The following is a 27978-nucleotide window of genomic DNA, read 5'->3' as shown; positions in this document are numbered from 1 at the left end:
GTGGAGCCCAAGAGGTAGTCCGGAAACAGTCAGGCCCTGCAGGCAGAAGTACATCAGTGCAGCGAGGAGTTCTCACTACATGCAACAGTGCAGGGTGGCTGGTCAGTCTTGCATTGGTGTTTAGACATATGTTTATAAGGGTAAGCATTTATATCGGTGAGCAGGGAATGATTAAGTTTGTCTGCTATGACTGCGTATAATAAGGTTTTGGCACTACACTGAAAAATTACCCAAGTTAAGATTGAAGCAACTCCAGCCTCCAATTTAACAGACCGAATTGAGAAGCAGCAAGGCCTGGTAGATAGAACATGGGCCTGGGAGTCAGAAGGTCCTGGGTTCTAGTCCTGGCTCTGCCACTTGTCTTCTGTGTGACCTTGGGCAAGCCATTTCACTTCTTTTTGCATCAGTTACCTCATCTGTAAAATGGGGATTAAGACTGTGAGCCCCATGCTTGACATTGACTGTGTCCAAACCTGATTACCTTGTATCTAACCCAGGACTTAGAACAGTGCCTTGCCATAGTAAATGCGTAAAAAACACCATAAAAAAATTCCATCTCCAGGTTGGTGTATGCCATATTGTCTGGCAGAGACTCCATGTATCAGGTCATATTTCAGCTGAGAGGTCAATCAATCTATTTATTAAGCACGTCCTGTGTGCAGAGCTTTATACCAAGCACTTGAGGCAGTGCTAAGGTCCTTAGGTGGTTGGGGCAAGGATCCTGGGAGTGGGGTGGCAATGGGGAGTCAAAGGCAAGCTTAATCATGACCCAAAGGCAGAAGATATTACAGCCAGGTTCACCTCCCTACTGCCTTGCCACTACTCCAAACTGAGCCAGATCATGTGGATGTGGGCCAGGGTGTTGGATGAGGGTCAAATTTGAGCAGGAGATATTACAGCCAGGTTCACCTCCCTACTGCCTTCCCACTACTCCAAACTGAGCCATATCATGTGGATGTGGGCCAGGGTGTTGGATGAGGGTCAAATTTGAGCAGGGAAACCCCTGATCCATCCCATCCCACCTCTCCTTGGTCACTGGGGGATTCGGTTTCTCTCAGCCACTGTCAGTCAGTCAATCGTATTTATTGAGCACTTATAGTTGTATAGAGAGCACTGTACTAAGGACTTGGGAGAGTACAATATAACAGATACATTCCCTGCCGACAGAGAGCTTGTAGTCTAGAGGGGGAGACAGACATTAATATAAATAAATGATGGATATGCATATAAGTGTTGTGGTGCTGAGAGGCGGGATGAATGAAGGGATCAAGTCAGGGTGATGAAGAAAGAAGAGGGAGAAGAGAAATGGAGGGTTTAGTCAGGGGAGGCTTCTTGGAGGAGATGTGCCTTTAATAAGGCTTTGAAGAGGGTAAGAGTAATTGTTTGTCAGATTTGAGAAGAAAGGGCATTCCAGGCCAGAGGCAGGACATGGGCCAGAAATCAGTGACAAGATAGATGAGAGGAGGCTGGCGCGGGTACTGTTTGACACCCCTGCTTCAGAACAGCCGAGAGCGGACCTCTCCACCCGCTGAAAATTGCCATGAAGAAAGCCTGTGGTGGACACCTGAGAGACCCACAGGCTCTTCCTCTCCTGCACTGTGGCCTCCTAGCCAGGTGAATCCCATATGCACAGGCTGGGAGGTGGAAAGCACACACAAGCCCCACAAAGGGCATCCTTCGCAGTCTTATTCCAGCCTGCTCTCTCCCAGTATGTCGGGTGGACAGGTGGGGAGAGTCAAGTTCTAAATCTCTTCCTCAAGCTAGAATTTGCAGTGCAAACTCACCCACGCTGCACCTGATGCAGAGTGACGTGATTGTCTGTCATCCTGCCCAGTGAACCGAAATAGAATGTCAGGGAATCAACAGTGAGGGCAGGTTTCTGTTCAGAGAGAGAAGGAAAGGCCCCGCCACTAATAGTTATGTGCAGAAGAGTTCTAGTATACTTCCTGAGAGCAGTGCTTTGCGCACAGTAAGTGCTTAATAATTACAATTGAATGAATGAATGAACTACCCAGCTTCACTGTAAAATTCCCATCTCCATATGCCTCTGCTGCATGAGTTTTCCTGGCACCTTGCATTTGTCGAACCCAGTTTCTCTCTCTGCCTTTTTGTGAGAGGGAAACTGTATGGAAGAACAGACTGACATAAAAGTTTCAAAGGGTTAAATGATCCCAGAAGATATGAGGTGATGAGAAGGCTATTGAAACTCACTGGGTTTTTTTTCCTCATAATCACTGCCGCTACTCCGACTACTATTATTAGCAACATTGATGTTTCTTTGATTTCTGTGCCAAAGTTGACTTTAGTTTTAAAATCTCTTTCAATTTAGAAGGTAATACTGGGCTTTTTGTCTGTTTTCTTCATCTGTTTTATTCTGTTGCTAACTAAACCTCCCGCTTTATGACAACTCAGAACTAGAGGGTTATCCATATTTACATTAAAGCCTGATATTTGCCTTTTCCTGTGAAGAAACTTTATTAGGTACAGAACTCCATGTGGGTTAGAGATTGTCTGACCAGTTATCTGGTAGCTACCCCAGTGCTTAATATATACAGTGCATCGCAAAAAGTAAGTGCCTGACAAAAGCACAGCTCTTGTTACTAATAGTAATAATATTAACTGACAATCTGGAAGGAGTCTGAATGGAGTTGGTTTTGATGTCCTTCAAAAAATATATGGATTCTGCCCCCTAGACTGTGATCTCATTGTGGGCAGGGAATGTGTCTGTTGGTATATTTTACTCTCCCACACTCTTAGTACATTGATTTGCACACAGTAAGCCCTCAATAAATATGACTGAGTGAATGACTGAATGCTGGGTTAAGCATCAAGAAGCATGGCTTCCTAATTTTATGGGTAAAATAGATGATGTAAGCCGTTACCCAAATAATCAAAAGCAAAGAAAATCCCTGGAATAGTTCTTGAGGCTTGAATGGGAGGTGACGGTTTACTCTCATTCTCTTTAAACTCCCATCACTCGCTCTTGGATCAACCTCTCCCATTAAGTGCCTGTCCCCCCTGACATTGAGCCCCCCTACTCTATTTCTCTCCTCCCAGAATCCCAAGGGTGCAGCAGAGCTCCCTCAGATGCTGATGGAGGTGAAAGCACATCACCCTGCGTAAGGCCACGTGATTTAATTTTTCAAAAGCAGGGTCACAGACTGCCCTGTTTTGTGACAATCAATTCGGGAAAGCAAACCATTCTCCTGTTTTCCTTGAATCCGTATGAGTGTCCTGACACAAACTCCCAACAGTCTTGTCCTTCTTGCAGGGAGGGAGAACCATTCTCCAACTCAGTCTTGTTCTTGTCGATTTAATGTACTTTTTGTGCCAATTATGTTTATTCAACCTTGTTATGCCCATGTATGTTAGCGTCGTCTGTCTCAAATTATAAACTTCTCAAGGACGGGGATAGGGTTTACCTAATGCTCTGTGGATGCCACTCAAGCCGTGTATAAAGACATATTGATGAGGAAGGTGATGCAATGAAATTTTGTTGACAGTGTACCACAACTGTCAGAATAATGCACTGGAAGGTTAGGCCCTCAATCTGCCTCTGTGGATCTGGTGCGATGCTGAGATGTCAATTTTTACTTGTTAAAAAAAGTTGGTATTGCCTTCGGATGGCCAGCTGTTGCCAATTCCGGTAGAAAATGTTCCATGTTGCTCCTTTGCACAATTTACACCCAGCCCAATTGTTACAAGAGGTACAAATCATCACTCCTTACGGGCCTTTAATATTTCCTGAAAGTCTGGCACACATGTTGGACAAGCCTTAGGGGAACCCTAATTTGTGGGACGGGCTGGCATTTTACATGGCAGGTTACCTGAGCTGACACTGACTTTGACAGCTTTATAGGGGTAATATTTTTCACAAGGACAAATGGTTCTCCCAGAATCTCTCCGATGAATTAGGCAGCAGGGTCTTCTATAAGCAGAGCAAACAGCATGCTTTTTTCTTTCCCCCCTCCAGCCCTGTTGTAGGTTGCACAGGCTCCCTGGCTGGAGTGGAGGAAAGGAGAGCCCAGTCCCTGCTCGTTTCCATGTTTTGGGATGCACAGGTCTGGGAGTCAGATGGACCTGGGTTCTAATCCAGGCTCCGCCATTTGTCTGCAGTGTGACCTTGGGTAAGTCACTTAACTTCTCTGGGCCTGAGTTACCTCATCTGTAAAGTGGGGATTAAGACTGGGAACACCTTGTGGGACAGGAACTGTGTCCAACCTGATTAGCTTGTACCTACCCCAGTGCTTAGAGAACAGTGCTTGACACCTAGTAAGCACTTAACAAATGTCATCATCATCATTATTATTATTGGCCTGGCCACAAAGCAAGCACTCAGTGCCACAGGAGGTTGTGCCCATCAGGCCTGTGGGCTTCAGACATATTCCCCCTGCAACCCACAAACATGTTACATAAACTCCTCCAGAATGGCTACTCCTTTTTTGGTGAGAAGAGCAACATACAAGCTATTTTAAAAAATCCTCCAAACCCACACATTTCCTATTTTCATGCCCTTTTTCCCAGTAAAACAGCAAATTTAGCTGTGACGTTTTAGGAGCAACATTAAAGCTGTTGGGTTCGGCTTGGGAGGTAAGTCTTCATGAACACCAGGTACACAGTGGCAAGTGGCATTACACGCATTAGACCGAGCATGCGATGTATTCAATTTGTTGTTGTAGCCGCCATTCTGCAGAAGTCTGTCCAAGGTCACTGGAACCTATAGCATTTCTCCAGTAGACACTTGATCCCATCCCACTTGCTCCTGACCTCCACACTGCCTTCCTAGTTCCCTGTGAACACAAGCACTCTTCAGAGCCACAGAACCTAATGGCAGAGTCTGAGATGGAGGTAGGCTGGAAACTGGACATAATCGCACCCAGGACCCTATCCATTCTGGACCAGGGTCAGACCAGCTGAAAACCAGACTATCTGGTGCCAAACCAGAAGAATGCCCATCCTACTGGGAAGACTGTAATTATTTTGAGAGAGGGGAGCTTTCTGATTGGCTAAGAGGTGTCTGATTGACAGCTGCTATTGGGAATTCTGGGAGCCTCCTGCTGCTTTCCTCACTCCCATGTCAATCTGTTTAGAATGTATATGCTGTCATGAGATTGGGGCTGGGCCGGCTTGAGAAATCTTAATGAGAAATCCCTGGAATGAAAGGTTGAGAGTGGGGAGGATTGAGTAGAGGAAGCTCATCTGACGTCCAGCTGCTCTTTTCAGCAAATCCAGCACACTGTGGACAGTGCCTTAAATGAGCTTCTCACAGGCTGCCGCAGGGCGGGGGGCAGAGCTGGCACCAGAAACCTCCCCACCCCCCTCCACCAAATAGAATCCATGAACCCCTCAGGCTGATATCCAGAAATCCAGAGCAGATTCTGGGGAGAATTGTATGTCTCCAGAAAAAAAAGTAGTTGTGTCTGAAGGGACATAGAAGACGTGATGCCTGTCTTTACCATCTGGTGAGGAAGATACACACAAAATAATTACAAATGGGAGGAAAAAAGAACAAAAATGTGGATATGAGTAAGTGCTTCTTAGAAGAGTAGAGTATATAAAGCTATATGTACAGAAGTGCTCCTGGCATTCAGGCACAGAGGTGCCATGACCCAGAGAGAAAAATACAAATCTAGGAAGGCCTTTGAGGGGCGAGGAAGTTCAGATGGACCCCACCCGTGGGGAGAGCTGTTGCATAGCGGATAGGAAGTGAGAGGGTGTTCCTGACAGGAAGAAGGTTGTGAGCAGTGAGTCACAGGTGGGAGTGTTGAGAAGGAGGCATAGCGAGAGGGTGAGTTTGAGGAACCGAGAGTGTGAGCTGCAATAGATTGGAGGAAGAGAGTGGATAAATAAGGAGAAGGAGCCTGGATCTTGCAACTCCTTACATTTGGGGGCAGCAAAGAAAATTAGTAGAGAACAAAACTAGGACACCGACAGGAACAACAAAGATAGTGGCTGAGGAAACCGGGGTCCTGTTTTCATTTTTTTCTAGTAGATGCATCTATGAAACTAGGACAACCCCAGTGTGGACTCTGCTTGTTCTGTATGGGATGTGATGTTGTGCCATGTTTTTGTTTTTGTTTTTGTGTTCGTGGTATTTGTTAAGTGCTTACTATGTGCCAGGCACTGTATTAGGTGCTGTGGTAGATACAAGCGATTCAGATTGGACACAGTCAGTGCCCCTTATGGGGCTCACAGTCTTAATCCCCATTTTCCAGATGAGGTGACTGAGGCACAGAGAAGTGAAATGAGTTGCCCAAGGTCACATAGCAAAGTGGCAGAGCCAGGATTAGAAGCCAGGTCCTTCTGACTCCCAAACCCGTGCTCTATCCCCCGGGCCACACTGCTTCTCATTTGTTTGTAGCATAACTGAGAGCAGAGTGCTTTGCACATCACTGCTTTCTTTGTCCTTTCTTTTCCTGCCCCTCTTCCCTCCTCATCATCTTCAAAAACAGCAGAAAACTTTCCAGATTGGAGAGCCTTTGCTATCCCATTTGCTTTCTGGCTCAGAAAGATGGTATCCCAGGACTGTTGACATATTAGAAGTCTGCCTGATGCTGCCCTCATTCTAGGATTTCTATTGCACCTAAAGCAACTCTCAGGGAAAAACAAAAAGTTAAGGTGTGCAATAATCTCTTCCCAAAGCAGCTGACACCGACATCTGCTTTCTTTGCTTTTGTTCTTTGAGCATTTCCAGGGATTTACAGACATCCTCCTTGTTACTGTCCAGAGTGTAGCCACCTCCCTGATCTCTGAGGGTCTTGTCACAAGCCGGCAGATGCAGTTCTTTGGTGGCTAAAGTGAGGATGCTGCTGGTCAGTCCAAACATAGCAGAAGATGTTTCAAACAGCAGAAGCCTACCCTCTGCTAAATGTAGCTGGCAAACTCCAGCCAGCAGCCCTGAGTTTGGCCGCTGCCATTGTGTTTTATTGATCTGAGCGGCAATTGAATGAATCACAGCTCAAAGGAGAGATGAGATCAGAGCTTAATTTTATGTAGAATTGCTTTGGCTTATAATGGGGAACAGAGTTGATTTTAAAATTGCCTTTTCTTTAAATGCAAACATAAATGAGGACTGGAAAGAATTAGGAGTGCAACCTAGGCATTTTAACGATCGGGTGTCCATTCCTTGACACACCTATAGGTTATTGTTATTGTTGTAGGATATATGATTGATAATTATGGTCATTATTGTTGCAGCATATAAGATTAGATAATTGGTCATTATAGCAATGATTATTAGAATACTTGCCGCTAATTGAAAGTGAGACACACCTTTCAAAGTTCTTCACAAAGCACGTGGCTCCCACACCCATTCGATTCAAAGGTGTTTGTTGATGTGGCCGATTGCCTGAATTTTAGCAGTTAAATCCATCCTGACCCATTCAGAACATTCCACTGGCCTTTGTGGGATAGAAGGGATGGAGCACATGGGGCTTTCTCCAAACCGGAAGGGCATCAGACTCTCCTGGTGATTCCCAGGGATCTATCCAGTAGAAAGGCTCGGACAAAGAGAGATGTCAAAGACATTTTATCCTCAGGGTCTTCCTAATTGCTTCCCAAATCCAGCCCAGGACTCCCCAGGCAAGATGAGTGGAGAGTCACCCAGACAACTGAAGCAAAACAGGATGATCTACAGCTTTATCTTCATTCTCCACATCACATATATTTGGCTAAATGTGGGAAGGCACTCCTACTTGGATTTTTCTCTCTTTTTCATGCCCAGTTGAAAAGCAAAGGGAAGGCATGTCTACTAGCATTCCCATTGCAGCCAAGCTTAGATGCCAGTGTAAAAATGGGAATGTTAACGACTCTGGGAAATGGATATATGAGTTTAACAGCCTGAGATTTGATCATTAATCTCAATTCAGTTCAATCAGGATTTATTGAGCTTGAGGTCTCCCATTGGAAAATTGGAATTAGATGCAATCCCTGTCCTCAAGAACTTTATGCTCTAAAGGGAAAGGCAGGTGTATGGAATGGTTTACCGGCTTAAATTTGAAATGTCATTAACAATCAGTTTAACAAGATCAAGAAGTGGATACTCCTAATTCCTTGGTTCAAGGAATTGGTTCAAAGTTCGTTTTTTCATTTTTAGAATAGCAGCTTTAATCTTCTATGAAGAGCCTTTTGACGTTTGAACCCACACCAATTATCAAAAGTCACCATGCTCCATTTAGTCTCCATATCCAAACTACCCTCCCTTAACTTACAAAATGATGCTCTCGACACCACCTTCTGTACTGAACTTCACCTGAGTGAAGGATGTGGACTGTGGAGGTAATTCAGGGCTGCTGGCTAGCAGTACGAGATCAGTGAAGGGATAGGGGAGTGAACACTCCCCTATCCCTTCACTGATCTCGTACTGCTAGCCAGCAGCCCTGAATTACCTCCACAGTCCACATCCTTCACTCAGGTGCATGAAACGTGGAGTGCTGCTGGCAGGAATCCAGATAATAGGCCAATCTTGACCACCTCAAATTCACCCTAACCTATTTTACCCTGCCCTCTCCTCTACTGGGAAACATTATTTCTCCATCTTTATTGACTCAATGTCCATTGCCATTACCAGTTAGTTGTTTCAGATGTTTAACTCCCTCTTCAAATCCCTATCCCCATCCCTCCACCCCTAACCTCCAACTCTTGCCCTTAATGACCTGGCCACATACCTTTATTGAGAAAATTGAAGTCATCAAGTGTTATCTCCCTAAAATCTCCCCTGCTCCTTGCCAGTCCCTCCCTTCCTCTTGCCCCTTTTTCAACTCCCCATCTTTCAAAGCAGTAGCTCAAGAGACCACTCAGTATAGTGTTCTGCCCACAGTGAGCCCTAAGTGATTATTGAAATGCCAGGAATGAATCCAGGAATACATGGAATACTACTCTAGAAACATCAAGCAAATCTTGCATATATTGGCCACTGAAGATGATGGCATGCCATTAAGGATCACATGAATCAGACGTGATTGATTTTTTTTCAGTTTTCTTTTTCGATATTATGTGTGTATTATTCATGGCAGAAGGCATGTTCCAGGGGCAGCAGGCATATCTGATGCATCACTGCTAGCGGACATATGGGAGCAGGATTTTCCTTCCCTCTTTTCGGTCTCCCTACAGTCTGTTTCATTACAAAGACACGGGGCAACAAGAGATAGGAGATATTAGAACACTTCATGTACTTCTCTGATCAAGACTGCTTTTTCTAATGTCCTTTGAAGGTTTTCCAATTACACTGTCCAGCCTGCAATCCTCTGGGTAAGAGCAACTTTAGATTAGAGTTTACCATTCCAGGGAAAGGATTTAGGTACCTGACCAGATTTTATAAGAAAGGGACATACAAACCTGCTTCTGTTTGAATTGTTACTATACTGGGACTGATGTAATTGATTATTTTAGAAACTGAAGAGTGTGTCGAGTAATCCATTAGCATAAAATGACAGAAAACAAAATGCGAGGAAGCCATTTAGCCAGACAATTTCACATAAAGAATCAGCAATCTGTCTTTGGAGCTGGAAGTACTAATGCTGACTTTTAATATTACCCGGCAAATCACTGAAATTCTGTTTGGCAGCTTTCTTATTTATGAAGAGAGAATGATGTGACCTGCTCTTTCCAGGATGGGAAATGCTTTGGTATATTTACACAGACATGAAATACAAGTCACTGTACTAGATAGATATTTGGGCTTGGTAGTGATATTTTTGTTTTTAAAAAGAGCTCCTTTTCTTGAAATAGAGCTCAAAGCCTGGCTCTCGATGACAAGAATCTTTAGCCAGACAGACATCATATTTTGCATGTGTCTTGGAGGTTCCTAGATTGAAGAATTACTCATGTACAAGAAGTAGTCAGGACCCAATTCAGCTGTTTCTCCTTGCGTAGAGTATTTGTTACTGCTTCATTAATTTTCCCTTTAGAATACTGCACAGTGTGAATGAACACAAGCTTCTAATTGTTGGGTCCAAGACACTGGAAATCAAGCACTTACTGTGTGCAGCACTGTATTAAGTGCTTGGGAAAGTACCGTACAACAGAGTTAGTAAACACATTCCCTGCTCACAAAGAGCTTGCATTCTAGAGGGGAAGACAGACATTAATACAGATTATGAATCTGTACATAAGTGCTGTGGAATGAGGACTGGGTAAATATCAAATGCATAAAGGGTACAGATCCAAGTATATAGGTGACACAGAAGGGAGAGGAAGTCAGGGAAAGGAGAGCTTAATCAGGGAAGGCTTCTTGGAGGAGATGTGATTTTAAAAAGGGTTTGAAGGTGGAGAGAGTGGTGTTCTTTCATATAAGGAGGGAGAGGGAGTTCCAGGTGAAAGGGATGATGTGGGAAAGGGGTCAGCAGTGAGATACACAAGATGGAAATAGTGAGCAAGCTGGCACTAGAGGAGTGAGGTGTGTGTGCTGGGCTACGTTAGGAAATCAGAGAGATAAGATAGAAGAGGGCAAGGTCACGTAAAGCTGATGGTAAAGAGTTTCTGTTTGATGTGAAGGTGGGTAGGCAACCCCTAGAGGTTCTTGAGGAGTGGGGAAACATGGACTGAATTTTTTTTTTAGAAAAATCATCCTGGCAGTCGAATCATGTCTTGACAGGGGTGGGGAGAGAGTGGGGAAATTACCTTCTTTTGCTGCTGAGCCTTCTCCAGGCCACAGTTTTTGAACTGAATTTGCTTCCCTGAGATGATACTAGACTGAAAGTTCGTTATAGGCAGGGAACATTTCTGCCACTCCACTGTAATGTACTCTCCCAAGTGCTTAGTACAGTGCTCTGCATACAGTAAGTGCTCAATAAATATCATTGTTCAGTTTCCAGTATCTTGGATCCAACTATTGGAATTTTGTGTTTGCTTACACAAAACTTTGTTGAGTAAGTGGTCAATCAATATTATTGATTGATATAGACTAAGAATATTTGTGTGCCATTAAGCAATAGAAAAGCAATGTAGCTTTTCAGCAAAGTGGGTGTGGTTGATGGTTAAGGCGTATTCAGTGTCATCACCTCTCTGTGAGGAAGAAAAATGAGCTAAAATTAATTTCATTAAGCATTCAGCCCTTGACGTCCTGTATTTTCATTTGAAGAAAACTGGCATTGTTGGTTGTAGGTAGAATTTATTGACTTTTCTTTAGACTAAATCAAACTTAATACATATCTATGTCCTGCCCTGTCCCCAACTCCCAGCTGTGTTTATGTCTCCAAGTTTCGTTAAATTATTTCAACAGCTGAACCTCCTGGCCTTGTGGAAAGAGCTAGGGACTTGGAATTGTGAAACCTGGGTTCTAACTGTGACTCGGTCACTTGGCTGCTTTGTGAGCCTGGGCAAGCTATTTTACTTCTCTGTGCCTCAGTTACCTCGTTTATAAAATGGGAATTAATATTGTGAGCCTCATGTGGGACGTAGACTGTGTCCAACCTGATTAGCTCGTGTCTACCCCAGCGCTTAGTACAATGCCTGGTCCATAGTATGAGCTTAATAAATAACATTAAAAAAACAAAAACAAAGAAAACTTTACAGAAGAGGTAACTGAGGCACAAATAAGTTAAATGACTTGCTGGTAGACAAGTGGCAGAGCCAGGATTAGAACCCAGGTCTTTTGACTCAAAGGCCCTTGTTGTTTCCACTAGGACATGCTGCTTCCCAATGTGCTCTTACGTTTGTATCTTTTATATTCTGTTACTTCAGCCTATGTTATTGAATTCAGTGTCTGTCTCCCCAGTTTGCTTGAAAGCTCCTTAAGGATAGGGATCATGTTTCCTAATTCTATTGTATTTTCCCCCATGCTTAGTACAGTGCTCTGCACCCAACATGTGCTCATTAAATACTATCGATTGAAGGAACACCAGCAAGATGCACCTGGCTAAGATACAAATGAAATGATTGGTCTCCAGAAGACTTTCTTTGATCATATTCCGTTAGTTTAAAGAACTGTTATATGGGCTGCTCATGGGCCACATCCTTTGATTAGCTCCCACAGACAGGATCTTATTGGTGGGTACATCTGCCAATCAGGACTGCATCATCTTATTGGTTCCCATAGGCAGAAGCTGTGTGTGTGGATGTGGTGGAGGAGAAGGGTAAGGGAGTGGTGGGGGAAGGAGTAGTGGCAGAAACATCTGTAGATGAATAAATAGGTGGATGTACATAGAAATATACCTAAAAAGGATTGGTGTCAGTATATACAAAAGTGCTCAGGCTGGCTACTGAGATGAGATGATCTGGGATGCTGAAAATTTTGTTTGGGAAAGTTTGTTGGAGGTGGTGAGATTTCAGGAAGGCCTTTCCCCTCTCCTGACCGATTCCATCACTGAGCTGGGAATATCCCCCACCCCCCACTCCACTCTTTTTCTGAGGTGAAAATGACTTCTCATAGTTCCATGCTGATTCTGCCTCAGTACAGCTCAGGTGTGTGGTATTGAGCTGCTACAGAAGTGTGAGTTAAACAGATCTTGTTATTTTTAAGGTGCTCATTTAGAAATTGACCTAGACCCACAGAGAGGGGCCAACCTATCTTTTTGAGCTGACTAGAGGCAGGGATTTTAGAGAGGGTAAGGTTTGGGAGGGGGCAGACTTCAAGGGCTAGTGACTCAGAAAGCCACCATTTTAGGTCATTTCAGCCTTGACAGAAAACTCTTAGGTCTTTTTCAGAGACCTGGAGTGAGCAAGTGGTAGGAGTCCACCTTAGAAAACTCGAGGTGATCACCCCCATTATCTCCATCGAGTGCACTCCCACACTCATGCATGCTTGAATAAATGGTACTTTAGATCAATCTTTTTTTTAATCATCAATATCAACTAATAGACTTTGTGATTCCTGGAAAATTGTGCTTTATAGAGGTGTATCTTTTTGTGGATTCACCGTAGGTTTTGAATTCATTAAGCTCATTTCTCACAGGAATACAGTAGATCTGTCGAGGGCAACGGAGTTACAGACTAGAACAAGATTGTCATTTACCCGTGTTTGTGACCTTTTGTTTTTCCAACTTTTGAAACTACTGTCAAAAATAAACCTTGTTAATTCCAGTGGAAAAAAGATCTTGATCATTTTATTAAGTCAATCACCCTATGTGTCTCTAGGGAAAAAAATCACTCAGTATCTAGAGATATTGGTTAAAGGTTTAAACCGTGGTTTTGTTAAGGTTGTCAATGTGATCTAGTGGCAAGAGTCAGAAGGTCTGGGAGGTTCTAATTCTGCCACTGGTCAGCTGGGCAACCTCAGGTACTTTTTTGATCATCCTAAATGGCAGGAATTCCAGTGGGACCTTACACAGTCTTCTTTTCATTCTTCAGTGTCACCATCAGTTCCTTCAGAAACATGGTTTCAAGCAAACGATTTTTACAAGGAAAGTTTCTTTTTCCTAATTGTGTGCAACTGTATGGGAGTGACTTTTCCTCAGGGATTTTCTTGGGTAATATCCTGACGAGGCACTGCTAATAGTTTGGCTCCAGCTAGACCCAGTGGTATTACTCTAGTGACTGGGAGTCTGTGTGGAATGCCAATTTCTATGTCAGTTCTTGTGGGTGCTATGATATATGACTACAACTTAGCCCAGGGTTTGAACACTCTTTTTATATGGCTCGTTTTATGCAGTCAACATACTAAATTTATATTTGTGGTGTTCAAAGTTGTATATTGTGATTTATTTACTGAGAAATAATTCTTTGTTTTTTCAGAGCTTCCATATGGCTGGGAGAAAATTGATGATCCAATTTATGGCACTTATTATGTTGAGTAAGTTTCCAAGTGTGATATTTGTTATTAGTATGTTGTGAAGCTGTATTAATATCTCAAATATTGTCAGACATCCTAAGTATCCTAAACTTCAGATCCTCCATCTACAACACAAAAGTCGCTCTGTCTTAGCTAATTGCTAACCCTCTATTCTGAGAGAGAACAAGCATGGCTTAGTAAATAGAGCATGGGCCTAAAAGACAGAGAAACTGGATTCTAATCCTGGCTCTGCCACTTGTCTGCTCTGTGACCCTGGACAAGTCACTTCACTTCTCAGTGCCTCAAGTCTTCTCAACTGCAAAATGGGTATTCAATACCTGTTCTCCCTCCCTATCAGATTGGGAGCTCCCGGTAGAACAGGGACTGTGTCAATCTGCTTATGTTGTATCAATCCCAGGACTTAGTGTGGTGCATTGCACATAGTAATCATCTAACAAATACCACAATTATTATTAGTTCCAATGCTAATGCAGTGATCCTATAGTAGTTTTCAGAGGAGGCATGTCAAAGGAGAGATTCTTAAAGAATATCACATTAAAAATTTTTCCTGGCCTACCAAAATGGGAAGGAGCTGCCTGGTTAGCTTCTGGGAACGGCTGGGCTCTTTAACTAGATTTTTGACCCTAACCAAATAAGGTGTGGTGTGCTTTCTGGGTGTAAAGGAAGGCAAGGCCAGAGTGTGTTCACTAAAGTTGCCCCACTCCGGATTGATGGAGTCCAGAATAACGCAGCCTGGGAGTGGAACAATAAATAGATTTAGAGCTGAAAATGGGGAATTTCTCCTGCCCTACCTGAATCTTGCTTTGGGAAATCAAGGACACTTTAGAAACAATAACTTCCAGAGGTGTAATCCAGACTCAGTTTCCAAATGGCTAAATTTGGGGCCAAATTTCCCATCGGGTTCTCCTCTGATAAATTAGCGTCCACCTCTAATTCCCCTCTTAGTTATGGGTGCCCACCCTCAGAAGTAAAGTTTTCAACTCATGGGAAGGGTAGAAACTTAGAGGCCTTCACTCTATCCCCTAAAACCCACTAGGCCCTCCCTTCCCTCCTTGGTCACAGTACTAAGGGTCAGGAAAGTGAACTTGAGGGATTTAAAGAAGAAAGAAAAACTGCATGTGGGAAGACCCAGTGCTCACCCCTCAAACAGGTCACCTGGAAAGTAGAATTATTAGTGATGAATTAGGTTTCTTTATATCCCAATTGGTCCTTATTCACTGAACTTTGGGATCGAGACAGGGGGAGCCAACAAGAGGGAGATGAAAGTAAAAGTAGAGTTGGGAACTGTGAGAGGAGGAGCCAATATCCAAATCCTACCCATAGTGGAAATGAGGAGATGATAGGAATGGTTTCTCCCCTCCCATGTGCAAGTCATCTGCTGTTTCCGTATGCCATCCTAGCCAGTCCAGTGGTGGTTCCAGTAGTGGTTTCATTTGTAAATAATCACCCTTACCACATTAGGTGGCTTGGGTAACTACCAGGTTTGTCTCTGCTCTCTTATCTCTGATTCTTGTCTCTAGCTTTTCTATTTAGTAGTAGTGACAGTAGCATTTATTGAGCCTCCACCTCAGTTGTTGGAGTGTGCTAGATGCTTGGAAAGTGTAGAGTAGTGAAGTGACATGTTCCCTGCTCACAGCCAAAAAGATTTTCCTTTCTAGGGAAATTTAAAAAAAAAAAGTGGGCAGAGTGACTTAGTAGGACTGATAGATTGCCATTTGCTTCTTAATTGCCCTGATGGTAGTGTGTTAATATCTCTTCTGTGCTTTGTCAGCAAATCTTGAGGCCAGTCCCAATAGAGCAAATGCCATTTCTCCAAAATGTTGCTTTTTGCCTTCTCCAGTCCCAGCAAACAAGTCAGGCAGTGATGCATGCCAGGGATTGGGGAGCAATAATGGTCTCTGGGTGTATCAGCCTTTCATTCATGCTATTTTGGGGGGGAAGCGGGATGTGGGCTACTGGACCTGGGCCCAAAGGATTCTAGTTTTTCCCAACTTAAGAGAAGTGAGCTATTATTATTATCATCATGAGTAATAGTACTCATTTAGCATTTACAGTGTACCCATGCTCTGTGCTAAATCAGTTGAAACCAGGAACCTATCCCTCCAAGAGCTCACAGTCAAAGAGGTAAAGGACAGCATTGTGGAGGGAGGAGAATACAATTTGAACAGTGAACACAGGTTAAAATTCAACATTCAAAATATCCTACATTACTACATCACAGGTCCATATTCAAAAATATCACTATAAAATGTACCAATAAAGCACTTCTCAGAGGGCGCGGTCTTTGGCTATCTCTCTATTCCCAGCAAAAAGTTCTGGGCTCCAAACTGCTCCAGCTTTAGGATGTTCTAAAAGCTCAGAAGGCAGATTTAGCTTCCATAACAGTAATAATACTAATTGTGATATTTGTTAAGTGCTTACTATATGTCAGGCACTGTATGAATAATCACTGGGGTGGATACAAGCTAATCAGGTTGAACACAGTCTCTGACCCACGTAGGGCTCACAGTCTCAATCCCCATTTAAAAGATGAGGTAACTGAGGCCTAGAGAAGTGAAATAACTTGTCCAAGGTCACGCAGCAGACAAATGGCGGAGCTGGGATTAGAGCCCATGACCTTCTGACTCCCAGGATCCATGTTGTATCCATTACACCAAGATGCTTCCATGGTCTCAGAAAAGGGGAGGGGGACTGCCCTGGGAATTGGAGGTACCAACAGGCCATCCTGTATAACCACAGGAGAGAAGGAAGTGGGGAAGGCTGGGTAGTTTCATATCTACAGTGTCACCTCAGGCAGCCCCAACTCCATCCTCCAGAGAATTCTCTGGCCTCTGCAGAGCTTGTCAGTTATCCGTTTAGATGTTGGAGTTTTTGGAAGGTGCCTGTGGCCATTGTCTGAGACCAGAATTGGTTAGGAGAGGTCCGGAGGCAGCGTACAGGTTGAGAACTTCAGGCTCCATAGTGTTTTTGTTATAAATAAAGACCACTGACTCCTTGCAGAAATAAATGGGAATCTTGAAAGTTCAAGTTGCCATAGCAACTTGAACTCAGCTGTGTGTTCCGTTTGAAGAGCGCTAAGGATACACATTCAGCGGTCTAGCTGCTCATCTGAAACATTGTTGCTTGGATAAGGTTCCCGCTGGGGTCGCCTACATTTAATTTTCTGACGTGGAAGGGTTTAAATTAGCATGAAGTAAAATGGCTTAAGCCACATATTGTAGTAATAGGGGTCCAGAATTTGGCTTTCCTCACCCTGAAGGGTGCAGGGCACCTTCTTCTGCTTTGGGCCTCCATTTGTCTTCTGCAAATGGGGCAGGTGAGTCAGCCATGTGCTCGATGACAGACAGACCCAGCCCTCCTATAATGGGAGTGTAATGTTTTCTCAGGACTGTTAGAATGAAGCATCCAACACAACACAAATACACAACTGTTTCTTCTGTCACTGTTCCTCTGGGTCCAGAAAGATGGGACATAGTCCAAAGAACTCCCATAAATAATCTACAACTAGTGAAAATGCACATTTTGGCAGAGCTAAAGGTTTTTGACTCAGTTTTCCTCCCCAAACAAATGAACGTAGCACCTGGAAATGCTTAGGTACATGAAAGCTAAATAGGCATATCTGTTGAAAGAACATTAAAAAAAGAGAGAGAAAGTAGATTTAAAAAAAATCAAGAGCAACAAACCGTAGGGTTAGATGGCTATGATTTTGTGCAAATGTGATTGTTTTACTATGAAAAATTATATTTGCCTGTGGAAATTTAATTTTCATCGCAGTCGTTTAGTCTGTTAACTGAGTAGGCCAGAACACACGTTTTTGTGAGGGGCTTTCATGCAAAACAGTCTCCTCCGATAAAGAGGAAAGCAAACCATAAGACTACAGCTGAAATTATAGTGGGGACTGGCAGATGTGATTATCATGTAAACATTTTTTTTCCATTGATAGCACATCTGCTGCTCTAAGTTGTTACTCATGTGCCAGAAAGTGATGAGAAAGAACTAGAATGCAGGAACTGCAAGAGTTTCAAATACTATGAATTTTTTAAAATGAGGTAGCAAATTCTATTTCAATACTTTTTCTTTTTAATTCTTCCATGAAGCTATAGGCTTGGAATTAAGATGATTTACTGGACATCGACTTGGTGCAGTGTAGTGGGTGTCTGGCACTTATGTACTTATTTTTAAATTATATATTATGTCACATATATACATATGTATGTATATATACATGTATATATATGTGACATATATATCTAGACATATATATATATATCTAGACTGTAAACATTGTGGGAAGAGAACGAGTCTGCTAATTCTGTTGTATTGTACTCACCCAGGCACTTAGTACATTGCTCTGCACATAGTAAGCAAGTAAATATCATTGATTGATTGGCATTCTCTCTGCCCACAAGGAGCCTATACTCTAATGGGGAGGCTAGACATAAGACATATTTAGAACTAGCATGGTTATTATCAGGAAATGTATTTAGTGTATGTTCATGAATACTGAGGATGAGTAGAAATAGGTTTTCAAGTCCTAGACTTGGCTGGTTTTATGCAGCTCGGGGTCCTGGTAAAATAATGGAGGAAGGCTTGTTGGAAGAAGTGGGATTTTAGGAGGAATTTAAATGTGAGGAATATATGGCGGGTAATAGGATTTCTGAATTATTTGAGTTCATTTACAGAATGAACCACATGGTTTGGGGGCTTCTCCAGCCTTCAGTCAGGTTAGCAGCAGCGTCCTTAATGCTCAAGGAAATTTCATCCATTCCTGATTGAATGACAAGCATTTGGTTCCCATGGAAATTATTTTTGTTTCAAAGTATACTTCATCTATGGCATATTCTCTCAGAGTCATTCTTCGAGAGTCTTCTTTCCTGTCTGTACTCTTCTCGTTGTTCAGCCCCTTTGATTTTTCCTTCAACTGGCAGGAAGTGTGGCCTCAAATGCTTCACCTAAAGAAAGGAAAGAAAAGCCTTTTCTCATTTGAGAACATGAATACTTGATTAGCCCAAGGGACATTATGAATAAACCCAGTCAGAAGCTTCCTCTTCCAAAGGAACACTGAGGCTCTAGCGAGTGTCTGTTGGACAGCCCAAGTCCTGAGGTGATCTCTCTTAGATCACCCCCTCTCCTGCTGGAAGTTGCCCCAAATACTGAGCAAAGCTGAATTGAATCTCTTGGTTAGAGCAAAGCTCTTCCAAGGGACAACCAAGCAGGTGAGATTAGCCCTTCTAGAAGAATTCTGGCATTTCACCGTTATCTTTCCAACGTCTGTTGGTCCTCTACACCGTAAGCCCGTAGTGAGCAGGGAACAAGTCTACCAACTCTGTTGCACTGTACTCTCCCAAGCGATTTGTACAGTGATCTGCGCAGAGTAAGTGCTCAGTAAGTGCTGATTGAATTGTTGAAACCAGAAAATGTTGCCGTCTTTATCGAGCCATCCCAGAAATTGCAAAGCAGGTGGAAGATTCAATACAAGTCCAGTTTTGGGGGGTTTTTGTCCTTTTTCCCAACTGATTTGCTTCCCCTCCTAGAAACACTACAAGAGAAATAATAATAATAATTGTGTTATTTATAAAGTGCTTATCATGCTCCAAGCACTGTTCTAAGGGTTGGGATAGCTACAGTGCAATAAGATCAGCCACAGTCCCTGTCTCCCACGAAGTTCACAGTCTAAGGGGGAAGGGAGAACAAGAATTGCATCCCCATTTTACAGATGAAGAAACTGAAGCACGGAGAAGTCAAGCGACTTGCTTGGGGTCACCCAGCAGGCAAATGGCAGAGTTGGGATTAGAACCCAGATCTTCTTACTCCCAAGTCTGCACTATTTACACTAGACTATGCTGCATCTCCTGAGGATTCACTAATGAAATGACATGTTCTTAAATTTGCACTATGATAGTGGCATATCACTCATGTAGAGAGCCACCAGAATCACCAGGCCAGGCTGCTGCGGTGTATTAGATGTGGATCTGGAGTCAAGGATCATCTATGATGCAATTGCCGTTGGAGCCATGGGGAGTATATTAAAACTCACGTTCCCCAGAGCACAAGAGAAAGCAGAGAGCCTCTGAGGCTTGAAAGCAGCTCTCACTCTGGGTTGAGGTCGGTTGCCACATTGATTTTCAATATCCTAAGATTCACACTTCAAGGAACAAGAGCCAAAGCAAGCTGGGTATTTGTAATTCCAACCCAGCCTTGTCTGACAGACTCCTGACAGTAAGGCCAGAGCTTTACTAGGGAAACAGCTCCAGGAACAGACCAAGTAGCTTGGAAGTGAATTAACCTCCCTCCAGCCATCCAGATTGCCTGACATCCCAGTGAACTTACCGAGGCATTTTTCTCATGTACCAGTGCACTTTAGCGTCATATAAATCTTCCACATCTACAAAAGCTAGAGCTCCTCCGTGCCACTCCGTGTTTTGTATGAAGTTTTTCATCCTGCTTTCAGACAGCAGAAACAATTAGAGTGGCTTTCATCCATCTAGCCTCAGTTCCCAGACATTCCCCTCCTTTCTGGCCCTGGGGCTTTCCTCTACTCTCCATCCTCTTTCACTTCTCCTTCTGGAGTGCAGGGCCAGCCAGGCATCATTTCAGAAGGGATGGTTTCAGTGATGCCTTTTTTTTCCTTTTCGCGCATGTACATTTCCAGGCTCCCAGAGTTGGTGGGTTGGGGCAGGCAACGTGTCTGCCAATTCTATTGTATGTACACACCCAAGCACTTAGTACAGTGCTCTGCACATAGTAAGTGCTCAGTAAATACCATTGATTAATTGATTGGCTGGAGAGGCATCTGCCTCACTAGTGGTTCATGATCTGAAGTGATGTCCTGGCAAGTTTGCAAATAGTTTATGGCTCCTTCCAAGCTCTGTGGAGGGCAGGGTTATGCATTCAGAGGAACCCCCTCTTTGTGAGTCTAAAAATGTTTATGCCAGATGTTTTCCTAAGTGCTGTCATTGACTCTTCGGGGATGTAGGTTGCCTTTATAAAAGTCGAATGTGTTGATTTCAACAATCCCAATTTCTTGTGCTCTCCCTGCTTCGAGACAAATTAAAGTTAAATCAATCAATTGTGTTTATTGAGTGCTAACTGTGTGCAGAGCACTGTAACAGGCACTTTAGAGATTATAACATAACAGAGTTGGTAAATATGTTCTCTGCCCACAATGAGCTTACAGTCTAGAGGGGAAGACAGACTTTAATGAAATAAATTATGGATATGTACATAAGTGCTTTTGGGCCGAGGAAGGGGTGAATAAGGGGTGCACATTACTAGTGCAAGGGTGATGCAGAAGGGAGTGAGAGAAGAGGAAATAAGGGCCTAGTCAGGGAAGACCTCTTGGAGGAGATATGCCTTCAGTAGGGCTTTGAAGGTTGTATGTTAGACATCTAGAGGACACCCTTACAGTCTAGACATCTAGACATCCTCTGTTATAGTGTGCTTTCCCAAGTGCTTAATACAGTGCTCTGCACACAGTAAGTGTTCAATAAATACCACTGACTGATTGATAGATATGCTCGGGACTTGGTTTCTAAAGACTTATTGAGTCATCATAGGTAAGAAACTAGCTTTTCAAATTACTGTCTAATCTGCATTTGTTTGATAGGAAAATGACTTTCCCTTTTTCATTATAACAAATGACAAGTACATCCCACCTACACTACTAGTGTTTAGTGGATGGATTTCACTTTTAACCAGTGAAATCATAGTGCAACAGATTCACTCAGTGACACAGTAAAACACGTATCTCAGGCAGTTATCAATTTCATGTCTTTAAAGTCCAATCCAGGATGAATTTGAAAACTGTCAGATGGTAGCATCCTGTTCTCTTCTGGAGGGGACGCCTGTTTCCCCCTGAAGTCAAAGGAAGGGGTATTGGCTGAGAGAAACCTCTGAGATCAGTGCTGATTTTATTTAGTTCCCAAGTTAGGTGCCTTCTTCTTTTGAAGGAGCCATGAAGTGCAAACTGTTTTCAGCATCGTTAGAAGGTCCTGTTTCAAATTACTCAGTGACAGGAACATTAATATGTAGCATTTGCACACGTCCCTACCAACTCAGCTCTTTCTGTCCTCAAACTCCTCAAAGGACTGTTTTTAGCTTCCAAAATGGTGATGGATTTTTCTAAGAAATGAGCTGATAAAATGATTTTGGGGGTTTGTGTATAGATTGTGCCTGCGACCACATTCATTCTCCTACAGTCCCAATCACCAGCTACTTTTTCAGCTGGCAAAATCATTGCCCTCCTCCCCTCCCTCAAAGATGAACCCCTCCCTCCTCTGGCCCCACCAGCTGTGGTGGAGAGGCAGCAAACACAAATTGTAGTTCCGAAGACCCTCAGTCAACGCTGAGGATCCCCCACTCCCAAGCCTCAGTATCCACAATCACTTCTTGTTTTAGTGGTCATATTGTCCATGTAAGACATTTCGCAGATTGAGCTGTGGGTGTGAAAGTAAGGCTGGCAGGAGAAATTCACTGTTGCCAGACTCTTGTCATGTGATTGTCTCTATTCACGAGAAGGCAGTAAGATTTAAAAATACAAACGTTTACTGGACCCTGAAGACATGTTCCCTTTAGAGAAACACACACACACACACACACACACACTTTTATTTGCAGGAAATTCACATACCACCATCAGCAGAACTTCTCTGTGCCTCAGTTACCTCATCTCTAAAATAGGGACTCAATGCCTGTTCTCCTTCCTTCTTAGACTGTCAGCATGGGGCAGGGATTGAGTCCAACCTAACGATCTTTTATCTTCCCCAGTATTTAGAATAGTGCTTGTCATAGAGTAAGCACTTAACAAATACTGCAATTATTATTATTATTGCTAAGTGCCTATGAGAAGTGATCCCTGTTGTGAAGGAGCTTACATTTGATCAAGAGAGATATGCTAACTCTATTTCAGAGTTAGTAGCCAAGACCTCAAAAGACTATCTTGCACCTGGAGCTTATGAACGTTTTTCCCAATCCAGCAGGCTGGAAACCCCTCAACTCTGATGCCCCGATCCAGCTAGTGGAAGAACTCGTGCCAGTTGGGGAGGAGAAAGAGGCACTAGAAATTCCAGCCCAGGTGGCCCCTGGACTTGCCCAAAGAACAGTTCAGATCATAAGAGGTCACCATGCCACCCCCTCACCTCCAGCACCCAAGGATCCTCTCCTCCGATACCTCCCAGAACAGAGATTACCGAGGGAAGTAAGCCCAAAGTGTTGTTCAGAGGTTGCCTGATAGATCAATCAATCATTGGTATTTATTGAGCACTTACTGCATGCAGACTACTGAACCAAGTGCTCAGGAGAGTAGAGAACGATAGAATGAGGCTTTGTGTAATCTACCCAGGCCCATGGGCCCTCTCTGTGATCGCCACCTTTCACTCCCATGTCTCATGGATCCTTGGGGAGAGTGGTTGGCTCACTAGACTGTAAGCTTCTTGAAGGCTGGAATCATATCTACCAATTCTACTGTATCATATTCTCCCAAGCCAGTCAGCCATATTTATTGAGCACCTACTATGTGCACAGCACTGTACTAAGCACTTCGGAGAGTATAATATAACAATATAACAGACATATTCCCTGCCCACAATGAACTTACTGTCTAGTGATTAATATAGTGCTCTACACACAGTACGTGCTCAGTAAATACCATTGACATGAAGGACATTCGTGCTTCTGTCCATTTCTTGAACATATGCAAAGTATGTTTTGGGCCCTCTGGACCTTGAGGTCCTGTGCACAGGAGGGACTTATTGTACTCTCCCAAGCACTTACTATATTACTCAGCACACAGTCAGTGCTCCATATGTACCACAGATTGCTTGATTGTTGCCTGATTAGATTTGGGAACTGTGGCTCTGTCTGGCACTGGAAGCTTATGGTCCATAGAGACAGGAGTACAAGACATATGGGGATGACTAGAGGGCAGAGAGCAAAGCCAGTTGTACCAGATTTGTTTTTATGATATTTGTCAAGCGCTTACTATGTGCTAGGTACTGTTCTAAGTGCTGGGGTAGATACAGGGTAATCAGGTTGAACACAATCCATGTGGCTCACTGTCTTAATCCTCATTTTACAGATGAGGTAACTGAGGCACAGAGAAGTGCAGTGACTTGCCCAAGGTCACACAGCAGGCATGTGGTGGAGCCAGGACTAGAACCCAGATCCTTCTGCTTCCCAGGCCATGCTCCTTCTCTGATTCTCATAGTCCAGATCCTTGTGAGGAGTAGAGAGGGAGATGGATACAGAGGGTGTGGTGATGCTGCTTTGGTCTTCCCGGCCTGATGCTTATCTCAAGCCCCCAGCATCCCTGTCGTGCTGAATGAGGCTATTCATTGGGGAACCCGAGGAGGACAAAGCTCCCCTGTTCTCCAGCAATCATTTTTCTTTGTGACGGCCCCTTTGGAGGCCGGGAGTGATGTTCAGCTTTGAATGAATGCCTTCATTTGTGGCCGTGGTAATAGCTGCCAGCAGTGAGCTCAGGGCACTGGGGGAACACCCGGCATCCTCGATCTCAGAGCACCAGGCAGGTCAGGCCGGGGGTGGCTGTCAGCACGTTCTTTCTGGCCAAGCTGTAGACTACGGCCTGCCACTGAAGCTGATGGGCTTATTTGTTTCCAGGGAAACGGGATCAGAAGTCAGGCGGGAGACGCCTTTAGGCTTGCCCGTGTAATAATAATAATGGCTTTTATTAAGCACTTACTATGTGCAAAGCACTGTTCTAAGCGCTAGGGAGGTTACAAGGTTATCAGGTTGTCCCACAGGGGGCTCACAGTCTTAATCCCCATTTTACAGATGAGGTAACTGAGGCACAGAGAAGTTAAGTGACTTGCCCAAAGTCACACAGCTGACAATTAGCAGAGCTGGGATTTGAACCCATGACCTCTGACTCCAAAGCCCGTGCTTTAGTAATGGCTCCCCATGGGTTACACAATGTGGGGACATCTGGATTTTCCAGGCAGAGCTTCCCACCCTCCCAAACCTCCTTGAGGGCAGCAGGCACAATGTTAGTCAAGGGCCCTCCCCCTGAGCAATGCAGCAGGAAACGATTGATTGATTGATTGAAACGCCGACTTAGCCATCCAGCTTGGGACCAGACCGACGTCAAACCTGAAATTCCTTCTTCCCCCTTACCCTCCTCTGCTTGGCTTTGAAACTCTGGAGGAAAGTCAAGCAAAAATCCTGGGCCTGAACTCTGGGCAAAAAGGTTCAATCAATCAATGGTATTTATTGAGTGCTTACTGGGTACAGAACATCTGGGGGAGGGAGGGGCAGGTGGGTAGGGCTGGTGAGTTCCCCAGGCAAAATTAGCAGAGGCTCTGCCCCAATTACAGCTCTTAATTGGTTCCATGACAATAGAGGGTTAAGCAAAAGAGAGCTAACCAAAGTAGTTACTTATAGAAAATAGTGTAAAATGCAAAGATCCAAAAAGTTGACCAGAATCACACAAATGTATCAAACTGAAATGGGGGTAAATAGCAACACAACTGTATATCCCTAATAAAATATTTGAATGATGTGCTTATGTATCAATATACGAGTACCTAATTTTCAAAGTAAGATCATTCACATCATATTCAGCAAAGAGGCACCTTGTGCTAAAAAGTATTAGAGATCTGTCATCTCTGCTAGATTTGTCATTGTAAAGGCCATTTTAAAGGGGCTTTAATTATTCCAGTCATTCAAGATACTTCAAAAGGAGGGGCCGGGGGGAGGAGGGAGGCATTTGTCAAGGTAAATTCTGCAGGAAGTAAGAGAGTATAACAATTATACCAGTGTTCAAAATCAATGTTGCTATCAGGAGAGCAGAGCCTAAAAGAAGAGATTATTATTATTAATAATACTAATGGTATTTGTTAAGCTTTTACTATACCCCAGGCATTTTACTAAGCACTGGGCTAGATACTAGATACAAGGTAATCGGGTTGGACACAGTCCGTGTCTCATGTGGGGCTCATAATGAGGAGGCATGATTCCTACCTTCTAGGAGCGCAGAAGCAGTGTGGACTGGTGGAAAGAGCATGGGCCTGGGGGTCAGAGGGACCTGAGTTCTATCCCAGCTCTGCCATTTGTCTGCTGCATGATCTTGGGCAAGCCACTTAACTCTGTCCCCCTCTGTACCCCTCCCATCTGTAAAATGGGGATTAAGACAGGGACTGTGCCCAACCTGATTAGCTTGTATCTACCCCAGCGCTTAGAACAGTGCGTGACACATAGTAAGTGCTTAGCAAATATCATTATTATTATTATTATTATTATCACAATCAAGCAGGATTCTAACGTGACGCTTTCTCTTGCAGCCACATAAATAGAAGAACACAATTTGAAAACCCGGTCCTGGAAGCCAAAAGGAAGCTACAGCAGAATAACATGCCCACCACGGAGCTTGGCCCGAAGCCTCTGCAGGCCTCTGGCTTCCGAGGTACCTCATTCAGTCCACTTGTCCTTGTTCTGGGGAGGGAGAGCAGGCACACCAGATTGACTTCCTCTTCCCCAAATGCCTTAAATTCAAGCCTTCGAAGTGATGGATTTTCCTCTTTTTCCCCTGTAGCTGGGGTTGGCTAGGTCTCAGACCTATCGCCCCAGCCATCAGATGTGACAATCGAGCTTCAAGCACTACACAATGACAATGTGCAGGGCGGTATTAGAGTTGGAGGGCACAGAACAAGAGGCCAGCAGGGTTCAGAGAGAGTAGGAAGTTTTGTCCCAAAAGGCTGAGTCCAAGAGCAAGCCTTGTTTTCTCTTTGTAACAGTCAGCAGCTCTCCACCCACGTTGCCTAGGTCCAAACACGTTCCCCAGTGGCCCCTCTGGCGGTCCCACAGCATGAATGGTCTGTCTCACTATCGGCTGGACCAGGCCAGGGAGATTGAGCTATATGGTATGACCTGGTGCCTCTTGGCTCCCCAAGCACCTGCTATTGGGGGGCTGAGTAGCGGTCTGAATCACAGCACCAAAATCCTTTCCATCTTTCACCTTTTTGCACAAATAAAAGCACCTCAGAGAAATTCTGGAAGCCAGGCCTCCTCTTGCCCGCTGCTCACGGTCACACAGGGGACTTACGGGCGCACACTGGAAGCAGGTGGAAAGGTCATCAAAGTGTCTCACCCGCTGGAAATGTCATTGTCGGAAAGCAAATCTTAGTGTGTAGATATTGGAAAGAGCACGTAGGCTTCTCCTGTTTGCTCTTTTTAAAGCTCTCCCTGCTTTATGTGTATGTGTGTATGCCTGCATAAGCACATTCACTCATTTCAGAAGATGAACCATTATTGTGGCAATGTATATTAATGGGCCATGCTGTGTCAGTGAGTGAGATGCATCCATGTAATAAAACAATTGGTATGGTTAAAAACTGTAAGATTTGGGGAATTCCTTCCTTTACCTGTAAAATTGCTCCCATTAAGGGAGGTGAAGAAGTGCCCTTAAAGGAGTAAATTGCTCCCATTTAGAAGTCAAAGAAGCTTTGAACCCAGATTCTGAGGCAGATTAGTGCCTTGTAAGAGGTGATTCACTTACAGGTTCTTGCAGCCAAAATCAATCAATCAATGGAATTTACTGAGTGCTTACTGTACTCAGCACTTAGGAGAATACAACAGATTTGGTAGACATGTTCCTTGCCCACAAGGAGCTTGCAACGCTAGAGGAGTTAAAGCAGCTCCAGAAAATGGCTTAATTAATTTCCTTCTTTCTAGAAGAATACTGTCCAATAGGTTCATCCAGCTGGCCCAGCTGATCTATTTTAGTACAAATTCACTGTATTTCTGTTGTCCCTGGACTGCTCATCTCTCCATCCCAGCAATTAAAAGCACCCAAATCCTCACACATCCCCACCCCCGGGATGTCTTCCAGAGCATGACTTGTCCTGAACAGGTTTTTGTTTTATCTTGCTGACCTTTATAGAAAAGCCACTTTTCACCCGGGACGCATCACAACTGAAAGGAACTTTCCTCAGCACGACCCTGAAGAAGAGCAACATGGGATTTGGGTTTACCATTATTGGCGGTGATGAGCCAGATGAGTTCCTGCAGGTGAAAAGTGTCATTCCCGATGGACCTGCAGCCCAGGATGGAAAAATGGAGACAGGTAGGTGACTTGTCAGGATGTCACCAGGGCGTCCCAGCATTCCTTGGGTCTGCTTCCTGTTTTTCTTAATTGAAGGTTACAGGTAACCCCTTCTCCTCTGTGCCGTAACATCCCAATTTGAAGGCCTAGAACAAATCAGTCCCCGTTTCCTCAGTTTATGTTAAAGAGCCCT

General features: G+C 43.9%; 1 protein-coding gene across 4 annotated transcripts in view; it reads left to right on the top strand.

Moving 5' to 3' along the window:
- MAGI2 (membrane associated guanylate kinase, WW and PDZ domain containing 2) overlaps positions 1 to 27978 on the top strand; it is an 825111-nt gene that overhangs the window by 610556 nt on the left and 186577 nt on the right. For all 4 annotated transcript variants that reach the window (XM_038740978.1, XM_038740977.1, XM_038740979.1 and 1 more), the window contains 3 exons: positions 13672 to 13729; positions 26026 to 26147; positions 27624 to 27806. In XM_038740978.1, the coding sequence (XP_038596906.1) occupies positions 13672 to 13729; positions 26026 to 26147; positions 27624 to 27806 (363 nt within the window). The remainder of the gene's footprint in view (positions 1 to 13671; positions 13730 to 26025; positions 26148 to 27623; positions 27807 to 27978) is intronic.

This window comes from Tachyglossus aculeatus (genome assembly GCF_015852505.1).
Source record: "Tachyglossus aculeatus isolate mTacAcu1 chromosome 12 unlocalized genomic scaffold, mTacAcu1.pri SUPER_6_unloc_1, whole genome shotgun sequence".
Classification (NCBI taxonomy): Eukaryota; Metazoa; Chordata; class Mammalia; order Monotremata; family Tachyglossidae; genus Tachyglossus; species Tachyglossus aculeatus.
This window is presented reverse-complemented; position numbering and strand designations above follow the sequence as displayed.